General features: G+C 38.7%; 1 protein-coding gene across 1 annotated transcript in view; it reads right to left on the reverse strand.

Moving 5' to 3' along the window:
- Positions 1–2,902: 2,902 nt before the first annotated feature.
- Positions 2,903–17,487, reverse strand: part of TPO (thyroid peroxidase) — a 63,339-nt gene continuing 48,754 nt past the window's right edge. The window contains exons 12-15 of the mRNA XM_038396165.2: positions 14,793–15,001; positions 14,109–14,279; positions 11,711–11,842; positions 2,903–3,456 (exon numbers count right to left, since the gene is read on the reverse strand). Of these exons, the coding sequence (XP_038252093.2) occupies positions 3,353–3,456; positions 11,711–11,842; positions 14,109–14,279; positions 14,793–15,001 (616 nt within the window). The 3' untranslated portion in view covers positions 2,903–3,352. The remainder of the gene's footprint in view (positions 3,457–11,710; positions 11,843–14,108; positions 14,280–14,792; positions 15,002–17,487) is intronic.

Below are 17,487 nucleotides of genomic sequence, written 5' to 3' on the forward strand. Positions count from 1 at the left end.
CTATGGTGTCTATTTTGATACACATATAGGTAATTGAAAACACATATAGGTAAATATGAAACATATATAGGTATGATCCATTGTAAAGAGGCACATGGTGATAACATGACAATGCTCTCCTAGAAGATAGGCTTTCTTTACTTGCAGTGATATGTAAGCGGAATATCTTCCGCTGCTATTTATACTCTACTGAAATGGGCCTGCTACCTTGAGAGCGGGCAGAAAGCCATCCTTCTAGCAGATGTGGATATTTCTGCTGCCAGTCAGGACCCTATGCATGGTAAGGGCAATAGTCCAAACTGGGAATCTTGCTGTTCACTGGGAGCTTCAGTGTTCAACAGTTATGTTGGCACCTCCCCTCTCCCCATCCAGTTCAGAACCAAAGTAAGTTTTGAAAAAATATAAACTATTGAAGCCAAATGTGCTGAGTTTATATCTCCAGTACATTGGGGTGGAAAAATAGTACAGTAAACAGGTCTCAGTTTCCCTTTAGCCTTCCAGTAGAAGCCACACAGATATGTTTAAAGTGGTTTTATTGATGATTTAGCTCCTTGATTCTCATTGGCTTGTGATTAGTATTAAATGTATAAACATACAAGGCTTGTTTTCGCTTGGAATTTTTCTAAAGAAAAGTCATAGGTTAGTCATGGTAAAAATGTCATTTGTCATGGAAACACAATAAAAATGTCAAGTGGATTTTATTTTTCCATTGCAATTTTATGATAGTAAACAAATATGAACAAACTTAGTAGTTGCCCTATATTATAGACAACATTTGTAAATACAATCTAATGCTCCAATCTTGTTTGAATGTATATCTTTTGTTTTGATTTTATGTTGTGTAAGAAAGAAACCTTCCTACCCCTTAAAGCAGGGGCTCTCAAACTGGAGGTCGGGACCCCTCAGGGGGTCGCGAAGTTATTACTTGAGGGGGTCGCGAGCTGTCATCCTCCACCCAAACCCCCCTTTGCCTCCAGCATTTATAATGGTGTTAAATATATAAAAAGTGTTTTTAATTTATAAGGGAGTGGGGAGGGTCGCACTCAGAGGTGTACTATGTGAAAGGTGTCACCAGTACAAAAGTTTGAGACCCATTGCCTTAAAGGAATAATAGGTGTCTCAGAGTACACTATACTGGTCGTTTGCATCACCCCAATATTTTTTACTGATTTGATGCTCTTCCTTAGCCTCCTTTGCAGCCCAGAGTTTAGCTTGCAACTCTCAAGTTTCTCAGTGAAATGAATTCATCTGTTTATTTACAAGCACATCAACCCACCCACTTGAAAAATCCCAAATGTCAAAAGTCATGGATTATTTTTTTTTCATCAAAACCTGAAAATAACAATGTCTAGGGCTCCCATGACATCTTTGGCAAAACTGCTAACTTAAACAAAGGAAGCATTTTTGTCATGGACTTGACAAATGTGTCAAATGTCATGCTTCTTGTCATCCCCAGTCAGCTGGGTTTCCTACCGCTACAAGGTGCAATGTTGAGACTGCTGGCCAACTGGAGAGCCTGCTGTGATTAGTCAGTGCTTTCAGCATCATACCTATTGTAGTGCAGTAAGGAAAGTTCATTCTATTTCTTCCCTTTGATTTATAGCAGTATTTAAAGAAATGCCTTATATAGGCTCCAGGTGCCTTTGACACAGAAAGGTAACAAGATTACAGAAAATGCAGCAGTCTGTTCTTGCCCTAAAGCCCAGATTAAAAATGAAAGCCAATTAAAGCCATGAGTGGCCACTGATAGTTTTTTTCAGATTGAATGGCTTTCAAAGGATCCTAAGCCTGAGCTCCAAAATTTGAGCAAAATTTACTGTGACAAATACAAGTCTCTAGCAATGGTGTACCATTCAATACTTTCAAAGAATGCACAATAAACACAGAGTAGGATGCAAGTGAGTGTGCAAAAAAAAGTACTGCTTTCATGAAGGCAACTGAAAAAAGGGATTTTGGCAGGATAAATTGTGTTCCTAACTGAGCTATGTCTAAATGCTAGCATTTAAATCCACAATTAAATGTGGGCACAATTTTATGCAAGGAGGACAGTTTTAAAAACCGGGCCTTTAGTATTTCAGTTTCCCATTGGGAAAATGTGGATGATAATGTGTACTTCACAGAGGTTTTAGAAAGAGTAATCAGACAATGTTTGTGACATGCACGTCTGAAAACAAGGAGAATTTTACCACTATTTCAGCGGCAGCAGGCTCAGGCCCTAAAGCTGCATGTTACTACTTTTATTCCTCCGAACCTTGCCATTAGGTTCCAACAGCCTCATTCCCCCAGAGAGCAGGATTCTGTAAAGTGAGCTGTAGCTCACGAAAGCTTATGCTCAAATAAATTTGTTAGTCTCTAAGGTGCCACAAGTACTCCTTTTCTTTTTGCGAATACAGACTAACATGGCTGCTACTCTGAAACCTGTCATTATGCAAGGCACTGAATTTAGCCGTATGGAGAGGAAATCTATCAACTTCATGAAAAAACTCATACAGATACAGACAGACATCAGCTTCCTTTCCAAATGCAAACAGATGGACATCATACCAAAAGGACTGAAGGTAAAAAATCATTACAATCTACATACCACACAGACTATGCTGACAGCTTGTGTCACACGCTCTCAAAGAAACTGAGGAACCACCTGATCAATATCCTCTACAGCAAACAGGGAAAGATTAAGAATGAGCTCTCCAAACTGGATACTCTCATAAAAAAACAACCTTCTACACAAACTTCCTCGTGGCTGGACTTTAGGAATGCATCCGATGAAGTGAGCTGTAGCTCACGAAAGCTTATGCTCAAATAAATTTGTTAGTCTCTAAGGTGCCACAAGTACTCCTTTTCTTTTTGCGGATTCTGTATAGGAACCCAGGATCTTAAAAGGTCATCTACAGATCAAACTCTTAAACCAACCTCTCAAGCCTTAGTCAGTACCCTCACAGACAGAAGTGAAAGTGGTTTTCCTTTATAAAGTTTTACTTGCAAATACACTCTTTATTTCCCCCCCATCTTTCAGAGCATTTTTATCTCTAATGAAATAGTATTTCAACTGAAGTAAATTAGTTAGCTGAAAAATCTTAGGTATCACTGAAATTCCGTCTGATGTTCTTTGCAGCACACAAAGTTGGGATAATGCCTATTCACATTTTCATTACAAAAATATAATAAAGAGACTAGAATATCTAATGCTTACATTAGACAGAATTACACACTACAGAGGATCACAAATAGAGAACTTCCTGTCACCTGTTGGCTATGTAGAAAGAAAAAGATTGAAGTAAGGAAAGTTTCAAGAGGGAAGAAAAATATGACTGCTTTTCTAGATAAAATAGGTGAAAAAAATACGTAAAACTTACCACCGGCAAATTACTATCCAGCTTAATACTGCCAAACCACTGACCATAGTAACTCCTAAAATGATAGAGATTAAAGAGCCTTTAGGAATCCTTCCAGAATCTGAAACATGAAAAAAAAAACATGTTTCATTTGCACCAGAAAAAACAGCAAATTGGTCCCTTCGGGCCTTAAATCCATATGTAATAATGGTTAGCCAGCAGGTGTGATGTGACTGCTGTGTATCATGCAGATCATAACTGTTTCATTGTTACTTTGTGATTCCTCCCCTCCTGTCTGTTGTTTCCACCTGTTGTCTCTCATCTTCTACCTAGACTGTAAATTCTTTGGGGCCAGGAAACATGTTACGTGTTTCTTGCCTGCATAATGATGCTAGAGCTTCTGCAATACAAATAAATAATAATACTGTAATACTGAATGCATAGATTATCCAGTCTATAAGAAATCAGGCTTATATAGCAAATAGAGTGCCAGATTCTGTACCTCACCCTTACACAGGTGCACAGTTGGAAGGAAAGGCATAAGGAGCCTTCCATCATTTCTTGCATAGCCTACATCTGGGTAAGTCACAATGGTAGTCCCTCCATTCAGTGGAACACAAGGACTACTCCCTCCCTATTCAAATCACCACAAAGCAGATAGAGAGAAGGTGGAGAAACAAATGAGTCAAAACCTGAAATCCTTGATCAGATTTTACTCAGTGCTCTATTAGGTAAAACTCCCACTGAGAAAGAAATTCAACACCCTTGCAGTATCAAAATCATTACCATCGAGGGCTATTCATTAGCCTGACATATGTTGTCAGAGAGACAAGGTGAGGTAGTACCTTTTATTGAGCCAGCTTCTGTTGGTGGGAGAGACAAACTTCCATGCCACACAGGGACCTGAAGAAAATCTCTGTGTGACTCGACAGCTTGTCTCTCTCACCAACGGAATTTGGCTCAGTAAAAGATATTACCTCACCCACCTTGTCTATCTACTATCCTGGGACCAACGTGGATAGAAGTACACTGAATACACTGGCAGACTCAGTTCAGATTCTATATTCTTAAAAGACACCATTACAGCTGACCGTCTCAGAAATTTCAGTTAGAGCTGATTGAAATTTTTCAGTGAAGTATTTTTCCATTGCCAAATGCTGGTTCTTTGATACCAAAATATGAGTGAATGAGGCTCACCCCAGAATAGCCAGTCACGTGGTGATCAGGGTACTTCTCTTGCATATGGAAGACCAGAGTTCAAGTCCTAGCATGGCCTGATTTGGAGCAGGGACTTGAACCTGAGTTTCCCAATTCCCAGATGAGTGCCCTAACCACCACGTGACTGGCTATTCTGGGATGAGCCTCATTTCACAAAGAATTTCAAAAAGTCTCATTTCATTCGGCATTGGAATGGAAATAATTTTTGAAACTCAAAATTTTTTGTGAAACAGAATTGATATTTTCTGGCCAGTCCTGATTTCAGTGGCTGAGAATGAACTATTTTCTCAGCTCTAGAAGTGATCCATTCAGAACACACTTTAGACTTATCAGCTTTGAGTATTATTTAGAAGTCTGGCCTCCCAGTGTCCCTGCTCTTTCTGCACTAAAGTTTTAGTCTATTGGATTATTAATTTAGCATGCATGATTGACAGGGCCAGAAGGGTGGTACTATCCCTGCCCCCCGGCCCTCTCTTGCACATTCCTCGTCCTTGTGGGGGTCTATGCACCTCATCACATAGCCCCTTAACCTTCCCTTTGTTAAGCTAAATAGATTTAGCTCCTTGAGTTTAACACTATAAAACAAGTTTTCTAATCCTTTAATCATTCTCATGACTCTTCTCTGAACACTCTCCAATTTATCAACATCCTTCTTAAATTGTGGGCACCAGAACTGGACACAGTAGTCCAGCAACAGTCACACCCATGCCAAATACAGAGGTAAAATAACTTCTCTACTCCTATTTTAGATTCCCCTGGTTATGCATCCCAGGATCACATTAGCTCTTTTGGCCACGTCACACTGGGAGCTGTTATTGAGCTAATTATCTGCAGAATCAAAGACCTTCAAAGAGTAAGGTATAAAACCCTATTAAGGCACAGAAATGTTCTAGTGAGCTTTCTTCATGACCCCAAAGGAATTATGAATTTAATCCCACAATGAAAGCAAAACTCAGCTGAATTTCAAATAAGAAATTCATGGGAAAATTGGCAATTTCAGATCAGCATAAAGCATTCACAATACTGAAAAAAATGTAACTTGTCTAGCTGTGTGTCCATCAAAGATATACCATTCGGATATATCTCTAATTCAGATAGATGATATTTGGATAAGAGAAACAACAGGCAAAATCTTATCCTGCACAAAATTCTGCCCCTCATTCTGCTATACACCCCAATATGCTGCTGCCATTGGATGGCACTCTCTTCATTCCATTTCACTCCTTTCCTTCTAAAATGTTCCCCCATAGTTTCCTTTGTATGAATTTTTACAAGGGGAGTGCATGAAAGAGGGGTTTTCATGGCATTATAATATATATTTGTAAAAGTAGTCCACATTATACCACTCACTAGTAGCACTGACAATTTAGAGAGAGATTTTCAAAAGCATTCAGGAGATTTAGGAGTCACATGTCCCTTTAATACTTTGAAAATCTCCTTGTAAATGACTTACCCAGGGGCCAATATACATTCCTTCTTTTATTGGTTGAAAGGGGTTTCTTCCTACCTTTTTGTACAGTTTATCTCCTATTCCAGTCATCATTTTTGTAAAGGATGACTGAATACCACTGAGTCACTTCCTTAATTTGAGGCCATGACAATGAAGATAGCAGAATTCATAAACCAAAGATTAGCAACAAATCAGTGTTACAGTATTTATCATTGTTCTGAATGGAGAGGTGTGGGCTGAACATTTCAACAATTTAACTCGTTAACTTCCCCAATCAAGTTTCCTGGTACAGGTTTGTGACTGAGTGAGAAATGTTTCCAACTTCAGAAAAGAAAGCCATAGGTCTAATGATGAATCCTACCCATAAAAAGGGAGTGAAGGTGTTATATGAATATACACCATAGAATATTTAACATTACTAGAGCTCTTCAAATTTTTAAGAAGATTGAAATCCTCATAAAATGTGAAGTGCTCTCACAATTTTAAGTCTCTCTAAACTGCACAAGGCCCAAATTCCAATCACTTCCAAATTCCACCTGCTTATCTATGATAATCAGCATGTTGGTTTAGAGACGAGATGGGTTGCATTCTCACAGAGGTTCACAAACTCATTACAAATATATCAGGAAACCACTTGGAGTTTGAAAAAATGCTATGCTAATAAAAATTATGAAATCAATACCACCAAAAAAAAAACAACCAACAACCTGGATGATACTTAAAAGCAATACAGAAAAAATCACAGGTTAAGTCTATTACTTTTGTATATTGGATAAAAATTGGATCTTTTCTGACCACAGATGGCTGTTGAGGACAGTAATCTATTGTCAATTAATGATAATGGTTCAAATGTAAATGTTTGCATTTTATTCAAAAAGACCTCAAAGCGTTTTACAAATTTAGCCCACCTCTGGGATCAGGGAGCTCTTTAACAGTACACAGGAATACTGTACACCTTTTACTTACTTCAAACTGCATGAGCAATGATAAGTAGGCAGAGTATAATTACTCACATAGGAGTTTGGCTAAGACCCTATAGATACCACCTATTATCCTTGTGGAAAGTGCCAAAGAATCTTTAATTACTGCAAGTGATCAATACCTTAGTTTTACATGGTCGCCAAAAGGTTGAACCTCCAGGAACACAATACCTTCAAAAATAATGCTGGAACATGGGTTTAGCACAAATTCATAAGGAAGTGTGAGCCTAGGAGATTTCCTCTTCAGATATTGACCTGACCACACAATAATTAGCTAGTGAAATCTGATGAGATCACAACCCAAGTGTGGAATGCCTGCAGTTTAATCCTTGGATCTAGGAAGAGGGATTGTGTTCTTCTTAAAAAGTCAGTCAATAAAGATTAAATCCAAAGGCTAATTTCTGTTGATTTATAGTAAACAGAAATAAACAGCTGTTGCTTGATTGGCCAAAGTGAATCTGAGGTATTACTCAATCTCAAAAACATTTATGGTAGTTATACTATAAAGCAATTCAGATTATTCTGCAAGATGGGGCATGAGAGAGAGACATGAGCCTGCTGACCCAGGGAATTTATTAGCAAATTAGGTTTTATTCTACAGCTTTGAACTTGAACCATGACAGTAGTCAATATCCCTGGACTCCAGTGGTTATTGGTACATTCATTGTTCATGAGCTTCAGCAAAAGAATCAGACTTTTTTAAAAAAAAAAATAAACAGAATCAGGAATAGAGGGGCAGAACTCAGATTACAACTTCCCATACACAGAGAGCTAGATTGTAGCATTTATCTCACATCCCTGTATAGAGAAACATGGAGCTGTTTTGCCCCAGGATGGGAGCCAGGAGTTCTCCATTCACATGGGCATGGGGTTGGCAATTTGTTCCACCCGCCCAGGTTACTCTCCACTCATGCGCCAGCCCTGCTTCATGGACCAGTACAGAGAGGGAATGGAGTCATGTCCTCTGTCCCAACATGGTGACCCAATCCTGGAGGGCAGCAGGAGCAAGCAGTCCCTGTGTTCTCCAGAGCACAGGAAACACTACTTTGGGAGTGCAAGATCGGGGAAATTTCTTGCACAGCTTCATCTGTCTGTGCCTTGAGTATATTGCTCTGCCTCCAAGGCCTTTTCATAGAACTTCCCAGGGTCCCTCTGAGTTCCTGACTGGGTCTTCAGCCCCCAGCCCTGCTTCATTGCTCCACACTGTTGTGCATCCAGGTGACCTCTGGAAAGGCAGTTCACTCCCTGCTCTTAGAAAGCAGGTAAGATTTCTGAACCCTGTCATATCCGGGTATACAACAAACCAGAACAGAGTTAAATAAATATTTTTTCATATCCTTGTGCGGGGTTGAGACATCTACACTCTCTCTTCTGGAAACTGCTATTTCAACAGCACCATAAACATATAATGCACTTTACAAACAAATGAAAGGCAAAGCCAAAGGCTGTTGCAATCAGTTAAACAAAGATGTTCATTGGATAACAGCTCAACGGCAAGGGGGTGGGGGCATTACTGGTGAGGACTGCAGCACTGGATGGTTCCATGGAAGATATTTAAGTTGGAATTTGAAAGAGAAATGTCTAGTGGTGTCACTCTGAGGTGTGGTTAGGATGAATGCATTAGCAAGGGTGGGTTAAGAGGTGTATAATTGTTAGAAAAATGGGAGGTCGTCAGAACAGTGATTCTTTTTTTAATTTTGCAGATCCCATTCTTAAGCTATATCCTGTTGTGTACCCCCTCCCTTCTCTATCCTCTCAGTCCTATACCTTACCTATGACAGCTACACTATGTAGTTACACTGTAAAGCATGACAGTGTTGCACATACAAGATGAAAATAAACTTACTTTGAGTGAGTATGGCTGGCTGGCTAAGCCCCTCCCCCCTTTTCTGTATCTATGTCATTTATTTTTTCTCCCTGGGGCTAGGACTTCGCATATATTTGTATCAAATCTTCCCCTTGTTGCTGCAGACTCTACTGATCGAATTTGTCTGAGTTAATCTGAAATTTAGTTTTACCTCTCTGGATCTGGAGTAGTCCACAAATTTTCCCATGACTGAATTTAAAGGAACACGCAGCAAAGACAGACAACAAGCAGCTGCACAGCATAGAGAATGATGTCTTTTTTCCCCAATTCTGTAGGTTAAAAAAAATCTGGGAACCCTGTATGAGTTCTTGCATATGACACAACCAACAGTATATGTTACTCCTTGCAGACTGATATATGCTCCAACACTATGAAAGAAGCAGTTCTATGGACCACGTCGAAGTGCTCTGAGAACCGTTAATGGTCCCAAACCACAGTTTGACAAGCATCAATAAGTGGTTTGCTGTTTGCAAGGAAACAATATATGGCATGACTCTTCTGGAGTATCATCAGCTGACATTCTTATTGTGCAGTTCAAAGTAATGTCCAGCTGGCTTCAGGGTTCCATAACTGAGGTTTGCAGTGAAATGGGAGTCTAAAACTGTACATTCTATGAGATTCAAAGCCCATCAATAATATTACAAAATACACCATTGCTTTAAAAAAATGTTTTGAAGCAGATAGAATGCTAGAGAGAAACTGGAGTTTGGAAGAATACATCACATTATGTTTACATCCAAAATAGTCTGAATGTCCCTTTTTTCCTGGAGGTTCATAACAATGAACTGGGATAACCAACTCCTAAGTTTTATTTTGTAAATGTGAATTAGCCCTGTCACCTGCCTATCCCTCCAACCTGGAGTTGTGCTGGCACTTTGGGGAGCTTGTCCTTCTTTCACCCTCAGAAGGACTGACTTTCTATAGTGATCTATGGTTTCAGAGTAGCAGCCGTGTTAGTATGTATTCGCAAAAAGAAAAGGAGTACTTGTGGCACCTTAGATCTATGAGTTCTAAAGGTGGGCAAGCCATGAAACTAGACAAATAGACATTTCTAAAAAGAAAAATCCAGGGGCTCCACAGTGTCCCCTCTAATTTTTTTCCATCCATGTGCAGAATGAATTTTGTTATGTGCACCATATCGAGGGAATGTGCGGATGGGTACCACCAGTAGAAATGAAAAACCTAGATATAATATATATTTTTAAAAAGTTACCATAGGGATAATTACTCCAGCCAGGAGAGATTAGGCATTTTAGAACTCACTACTCAAAGAATTAAATTTAAGCCTAAGAGAGAAATAAAAATTATGAAATGCATAGTCCAGTCAAAAAACTAAAATAACACACTTTGAAAGAAATATCAAGAAGAAAGAAAGAACACAAGTATGCGTTGGGAGCTGAGTGTGAAAGACAGTTTGTGTGTGTGTGACAGAGACACACACTGTGTGTGTGTGTGAGAGAGAGACAGACACACACGCATATGTGTGACAGAGAGAGACACATGTTGCCCCTTTAAATACACTGATGCCACTTAAAGTACACTGCCCTTTTAAGTACCCCTCAGGTCTTGTCCACGGCAGGATTCTGCCAGAAGGATGGAGCAGTTGTGGAAGTACAAGTCATCTGGTGAGGGGCACTTGGCCAGCCAGTGCAGTTTCAAAAATGAATAGTACTGACTCACATGCAGCTGCATGTGCTAAATCCATGCATGCATCCCTGGAGCACACTCTGCCAGCAGAGATTATATGGATCTCCAGCTTCAAATTAAATCTACCTTTCCCAGAAGAAGCTCCAGGGGAAGATGGCAATGCAATGATGGAGATGCAGACCTCCTCACTGGAACAGGGGTAGCAATTCACACCCTTATGCACCAGCAAGGCTAAATTGAGCCCATCTCACACCCTTATGCACCAGCAAGGCTAAAGTGAGCCCATCTCACTAGCCAACAGGAAATGGTTTAACGGCCTCAGTTCAATACACAGGTGGGTAAATCACATGAACTACGCCTGTCATTTGTCTGAGCATAGAGGGCTAGGATTGACTGGGCTAGAAAGACTGTATGGAGATTGACTATTGTATAGCCTGTTTATATGAGAAATCAGACTAATCATAATGGTCATTTCTGGCTTTAAAATCTGTGAATCCATCAAACCTCTCTATCAATGCATGAGGTATTCCCTCTGTGAAAAGCTTGAAGCTTTCTTTGCTTATCTCGCTCCACAGCTCAGGTTAGAAGAGGGAGTTAGTATTCTGAATTTTGTTCAAACAATGAGAGAAAATGATCTAACACAGTAAGTGTGTTTTCTAAACACCGACCAAGAGAAATCTAGAATATATAGGCATTTATTCAAGTTTCCATAGGCTTAACAACTAACTACATGCAAGTATTTTGCTACAACCCATGGATAATTATTATTACTACTGCATCTCTTCTCTTAAAGGGAAGTTTGTGTATTCTAAAGCTCATGTTGCTCTTAAAAACTTTCTACTTTAACTTTGATGACTTGATAGTGTTACCTCACTAATATTAGTATTCCTTATCTAGTATCTGACCCTGGTAGGTAGTAGTCAAATACTATCTTGGGGCATAACTAAGGAATAGTGCAAATGCTGAGGTTTAGACTGTAAATTTGAAGGGTGACAGATGTGTGTATATATTCAATACTCTGACTTTGCCTGACAAAATCTGATTGTATCTTTATAGGTCTGATTGTTTAAATTCTCTGTCTCTATGTGTGTGTGTGTATATATATATATTTTAATCTGTTAACAACATATTTTGCATAACAAATCATGTTGTTTACAATTTGCACACTCAGACCACTGGAACAGTTTTAAGGACGGAGGGATCATTACATTACCTAAACATGTTCTTCCATCTTCTGCCAGTTCGTAAGGATCCGTGCAGAGACACTGGTAGCCGCCTATGGTGTTAATGCATTTAGCAGATGTGTGGCAAGATGGATTAATTTGGTTTTCACATTCATTGATGTCTATAAAGTGGAAACACATTGATAACAGAAAGTCAGAAACTAAGAGCCCCATTCACTACATTCTTGTACACATCAACTGTCTGTAACAGGTATTCCAAAAAGAAGGATATTTGTGCACTAAAAATGAAATATATATCAAAAATTTCAATTTTACTCCTTTCTTATATGCGGGTAAAATTGCAAAGCAATAATGTGTAACTTTTTACTGTTGGAAATGACCAAAAAAAGAGAAAAAAGAGTAATTAGTGCAGCCATTAAATAATTTGTGGTGGTTTACTAAAAGTTAAGCTATGGACCTTTCCAAGTTATAAACTGCAAGGTATTGAATTTCTGAAAGCACCGTGCATAACATTAGATGATCTTGCGTGCGTGCGCACCCCCCCCCCCACAAAACTTCTTGGTGCTTTAAATTTTCCTAAAAAGAAAAGGAGTACTTGTGGCACCTTAGAGACTAACAAATTTATTAGAGCATAAGCTTTCGTGAGCTACAGCTCACTTCATCGGATGCATCCGATGAAGTGAGCTGTAGCTCACGAAAGCTTATGCTCTAATAAATTTGTTAGTCTCTAAGGTGCCACAAGTACTCCTTTTCTTTTTGCGAATACAGACTAACACGGCTGCTACTCTGAAACCTTAAATTTTCCTGTGAACCTTCCCCTAGGGTACAGTGTTATCAGTCATATACTCTTGCCATTAGACCCTCCTTGCCATTAGCCCAGAAAAGTGTATAATTTTGAAACCATCATAAGAAATGCCTTGTTGATTTAATTACTTGATTTATCCTTAACTTACGGTACTATATTTAAAGACTCGAAACACACTGCTCAGACAGGCATGTAACAAAGTAAGAGCTTCCTACTGTAAAAATCAAGTAGTATCTGCATTAAGTGGGTTTTGATGGTTTTCTTTTAATAAATGCAGTGTTTATTATACTGCTTGTTTTTCTATAGCAGATATACAGCCTTTTGTTGACATTACTTAACATATTAACAAAAACTAGGACAAGAAATGAGTCATTCATGTAATTTATTCATTCAGTTTGCTGCCAGAACATTAATCTATTGAAAAAGAATGATTATAATTCATTTAACAGCTTTATTTCTTTATATGGTATTTATGTGGGTGGAACTCAATGCATAAGTAGGATTTGAATAAAGGAGAAAGCTGCAAATTTCATTTGATTTTTCTATATATGGTATACAATTAAAGTAAAAAGCTTTTTATTTCACTGCCATAGACATACTGATAAACAGACTTATTGAGGATCAGCTGTAGCACTTGCATTCAAATGAATTTGCCACCATCCATTAAGTATTCCCAAATATGGCTTTTTTCAGGGTTCATTTTCTTGAGTGTTCTCATGAAGTCTGAACTGTTTGAGTCTATATAAACTCACAAAGATGAGCACACAGAGGGTGTGGAATCCTGCATAAAGTAAACTCATATATAGTGAAATTCCGTTAATGCAATGCTCTCTCTTTTCTCTCTCTCTTCCCGTTTCCTTCCCCTCAAAGAAAAAAGGTGGGGGGGAGGGGAAAGGGGAGAAATAGTAAGAAGGTAGATAAACAAAAGCCAGCCCCTGAAAACTGCTAAATGAACAAGAAAAAATATCTTTACCATTTTTCAATCAGCTGTATGTTTCAAGATGCAATAGTTATAGCACTTCAGTAAACCTGTTGGGGGCTTATTATTAAAACAAAAACATTTTGCCTTTTTGTTTTAATATAAAAATTCCTATGTTTGTAACTCTTGCCTCACTAACTGGCTGGATAGGCTACTGGTGCTGTACTAGTCATGTAAGGGAGAGTTTCCACTGAAACAGCACCAGAAAACTGCCTGGAACGGTCCCTAGCTGTTGTTATGATTCTGGCTGTAGGAAGAGGGAATGTACATCTCTCACTTCTTTCCCCTTATGAGATTCCCACTGGGAGCTACAGAGCATAATGCTAGTTTGATAGTTCATTTTTACTAGTTAGTTTCCTTTGGCATCATTTGCATAAGCCCAGTTGCTGGATCAGGACTGGAGGAGTCTGAGATTCTGCAGCTGGGAAGGGAAGTGTGAAGAAGCTGTGGAGTCCCATCAATACCACCTCAGATGGTTAGCTATCTTTTCACCACATACAACAGCTTCTGAGGCTGCCAGAGCATGGAAAGGGAAAGGAGTTTTGAAATATTTTTATTTTTTAACAGGAAATAAAACATTTTTATTTTTAGTGAATCGTATTAGTCTTGGTCATTACAGAGTCAGATGTGTGAATACAGATACCTATACAAACTGGTGGTTGAAAATTCCATCCTCTGCTTGTACAGGTTAATTGTTCTTCTCCTTGGAGTTGGTACCCATGTTGACATGAGTAAATCACCATGGATTTTCCAAATTCTGAACAATATAGAAAGTTTCCATTTGCTACTCCCTCTGGGAAGCCACATGTTTCCTCTAGAAATATAAAAAGGGCCCATTATGAGTTAAAGATGCATTTCAGCTTTACTAGTTTTATCTCTTGCACATCACTCTCCATGTCTACTCTATGTTGACTTTAGTGGGACTACTCATGTGTCTCAAGTTAAGCAGGAGCTTTTAAGGACCTCAGTGCAGTGTTTAGGATATCAGTATGTGGAGACTCTTGTTAAATGTTGACTTTTTAATGGTGACTACTGTACAATTATTACCTATATTAACGATGTATGGTACTTATGTGGCCCTTATTACTGGAATGCCTCGCAATCACTAATGTATTTATGTTCAAAACATCCCAATGTAGTATGGAAGTACTGTTTTTGTACAAATGGGGAACTGAGGTATAGTGAGAGCAAGTGACTTGCCTAAAGTCACAGAAAATCTGTGTTAGAGCAGGGACTTGAACTCATGTCTCCCAAGTTCTGGGCAACTCTCTAGTCACTAGACCACCCTTCCTACCCATTTAGTAAAGATGCTTAATTCTCACATTACCTTGCTGATTGCTTTCCTGCCATGCTTCTAAATTTATTCCTGGTATATTGTCACATGACTCAAAGTCTTGAGAAGACTTCCCAAGTTGAAAGGCATCAAGTGGCACTTCTGAGAGGCCTGTGTTATCACAGATTATACGGGACAAAGAATGTTTTCTTAGTTCATGCCTTTGAGTTTCTGTGAAAACATGACTGTTTTCCCACCAAAATCTGCAAAGATTGGTAGGTGCGTGTTAAAAAGATTACATTCCAGGTGTTAATTATTTCTGTTTGCAGAGTGCACTATTATTATGAGACAAAAAATAAGCATTTCATCAAAACACAGTTAAGGAATATGCACTATACTAATGGCAATACAACAACAACTACATTGGTTGAAAAAAGAAAAGGAGTACTTGTGGCACCTTAGAACTAACAAATTTATTTGAGCATAAGCTTTTGTGAGCTACAGCTCAATTCATCGGATGCTCACGAAAGCTTATGCTCAAATAAATTTGTTAGTCTCTAAGGTGCCACAAGTACTCCTTTTCTTTTTGCGAATACAGACGGCTGCTACATTGGTTGAAGATTTATGTGCCCAATGTAAAACCTATTATGGGCTCAATCCTGCAAAGTGCTCAGTTCGCCTGCAACATGCTAAACACCCTCAGCTCCTACGGAAGTCAGTGAGAGATGAGTGGGCTTAGTATCTTACAGGAGTGCTCAGCACTTGGCAGGACCAAGGTCTGAACCCTTTTTCCCTGACAGGGGCACCTTAAGAACCATCCCTTAAAATTAACAAGATCAAGAGGGTGAAATCGTCTTATAAAAGGGGTGGGGAGGGGAATCTAAAAGAGGTGGTTCTGACATCAGGAGAGGAAGTTATCCATTAGAATAATGAACTGAAGGGGTAGAGGGGTGAGAGTATGTTCAACGGGTTGAGTGGGGAAGAACAATTTGACACTGCTCTTGAATTCTTCCCTTCTTCGCTATCAACCTCATCCCACAAAGAAATCACATACCCTCCAAGCCATAAAGAATGGATATATTTTCAGCACAAGGATTATCACTATTCATATATGCAGACCTGATAATCAGTTATTGCTTTTAATTAATTAAACATAATAAATATAAAAGTAATATCTTAGAAGAGAAATTTGAAGGTAAATTGCTTGTACCTCATGCTCAGTGTTATATGTACCAGTAGTCAGACTATGCATTTGTAACTTACATGTCTCCACAATACAGAATTTGTTAAACATATGTTACAGGACACATCACACACACACACACACATATTATTTATATATATATATATATATATATATATATATATATATATATATATATATATATATATATATATATATATAAACTTGAGAGGGAGCTGTTCATCTTAAGGGTAGCAATGAATTCAGACATGACAAGCCATAGTATAGTCTATAACCAGACAGCTGAAAGATCAGCTGCAGAATTTTTGCCTCTTTCTGAATCCCACCACAGGATGAAGCATTTGAATAGGAAAAGGTAAGGGATAAAGGAGTAACTTCAGATGGAACAGAAACAATTTTTTCCAAATGACTCTATTGGATTTAAAGTGTGGACTTGTTTTGGCCAATTCAAAAGGCAATAATTTCAATTTTAGTCATGTAGCTGAGAGATTCTGATCCTACCAGGATAGAGTTCAACTAGTCAGAAATCTTGCTCAATTCTGATTTATCATCTTAAATCAATATCTGGGAACTGATATCTTGAACTGCTTGTTAACTGGTATCTCAATCAATATATGAATCATCAGGTTACCTGAGCTCTGTATCACTAAACCAAAGTCACTAAATTAAAATATAATAGACTTTTCCTTTCACTCCCCTAGAGGGGTGACAACCAAAACAAAACATTACATGTTTCTTCAATATTTATCAATCAACTTGTTATCACAGTCTGTCTATACAATCTTCTTCTTTCTTGATGCTTTCCTAATTACGGTTGAAAAATTTTATAGCCTTCTTCCAAAACTCATGATTGTACACCTTGCTGTTGTGCAATTGGTCTGCTGATATTTGGTCCATGGATGAACCTTTGGCCTCTCCATTGGTTGTCCACAATCATCGCAAGGGCCACTCTACAAAAATATTGCTTTCAGGTCTCCACTGGACATGTCTATACCAACATAGCCTAGCTTCCCTATATTTGTCTTCAGTTGGGGCAAGCAGCATTAGGTCCCTCACAACCTCCTTTCATTTCCTATCATGGAGTGTCCAAACATTTGACCATCTCAACGTCTTCATTTCCGTGGTGGAAAGCATAATGATTTCTTTCCCTGTGTCTGGTAAAATCTCGGTTCCATACATTAGGATGGGCCAAATTACAGTTTTAGGGTATGTCTACACTTAAAAAAAAAAAGGGTTCATGGGAGTGAGTTCAGAGCCTAGATCAGCTGACTGCAGCCTGAACCACAGGGCTCAAAGTAGCAGTGCAGACATTGCCGCTTGGGCTCTGAGACTCACCCCTTTTGTGGGGTTTCAGAGCCAAGCGCCAGCCCAAGCAGCAAAGTCCATACTGTTATTTTTAACCCCCCAGCCAGAGACCTTTGAGCCTGACTCAGTTGAACTTGGCTCTGAATCTTGTTAATTTTTTTTTTTTTTTGCAGTGTAGAGGTACTCTTAGACTATACCTTCAAACTTTATTGGCATTTTTTTATCAAAGAGAACTGGGGT

This window comes from Dermochelys coriacea, chromosome 3 (assembly GCF_009764565.3).
Source record: "Dermochelys coriacea isolate rDerCor1 chromosome 3, rDerCor1.pri.v4, whole genome shotgun sequence".
Lineage (NCBI taxonomy): Eukaryota > Metazoa > Chordata > Testudines > Dermochelyidae > Dermochelys > Dermochelys coriacea.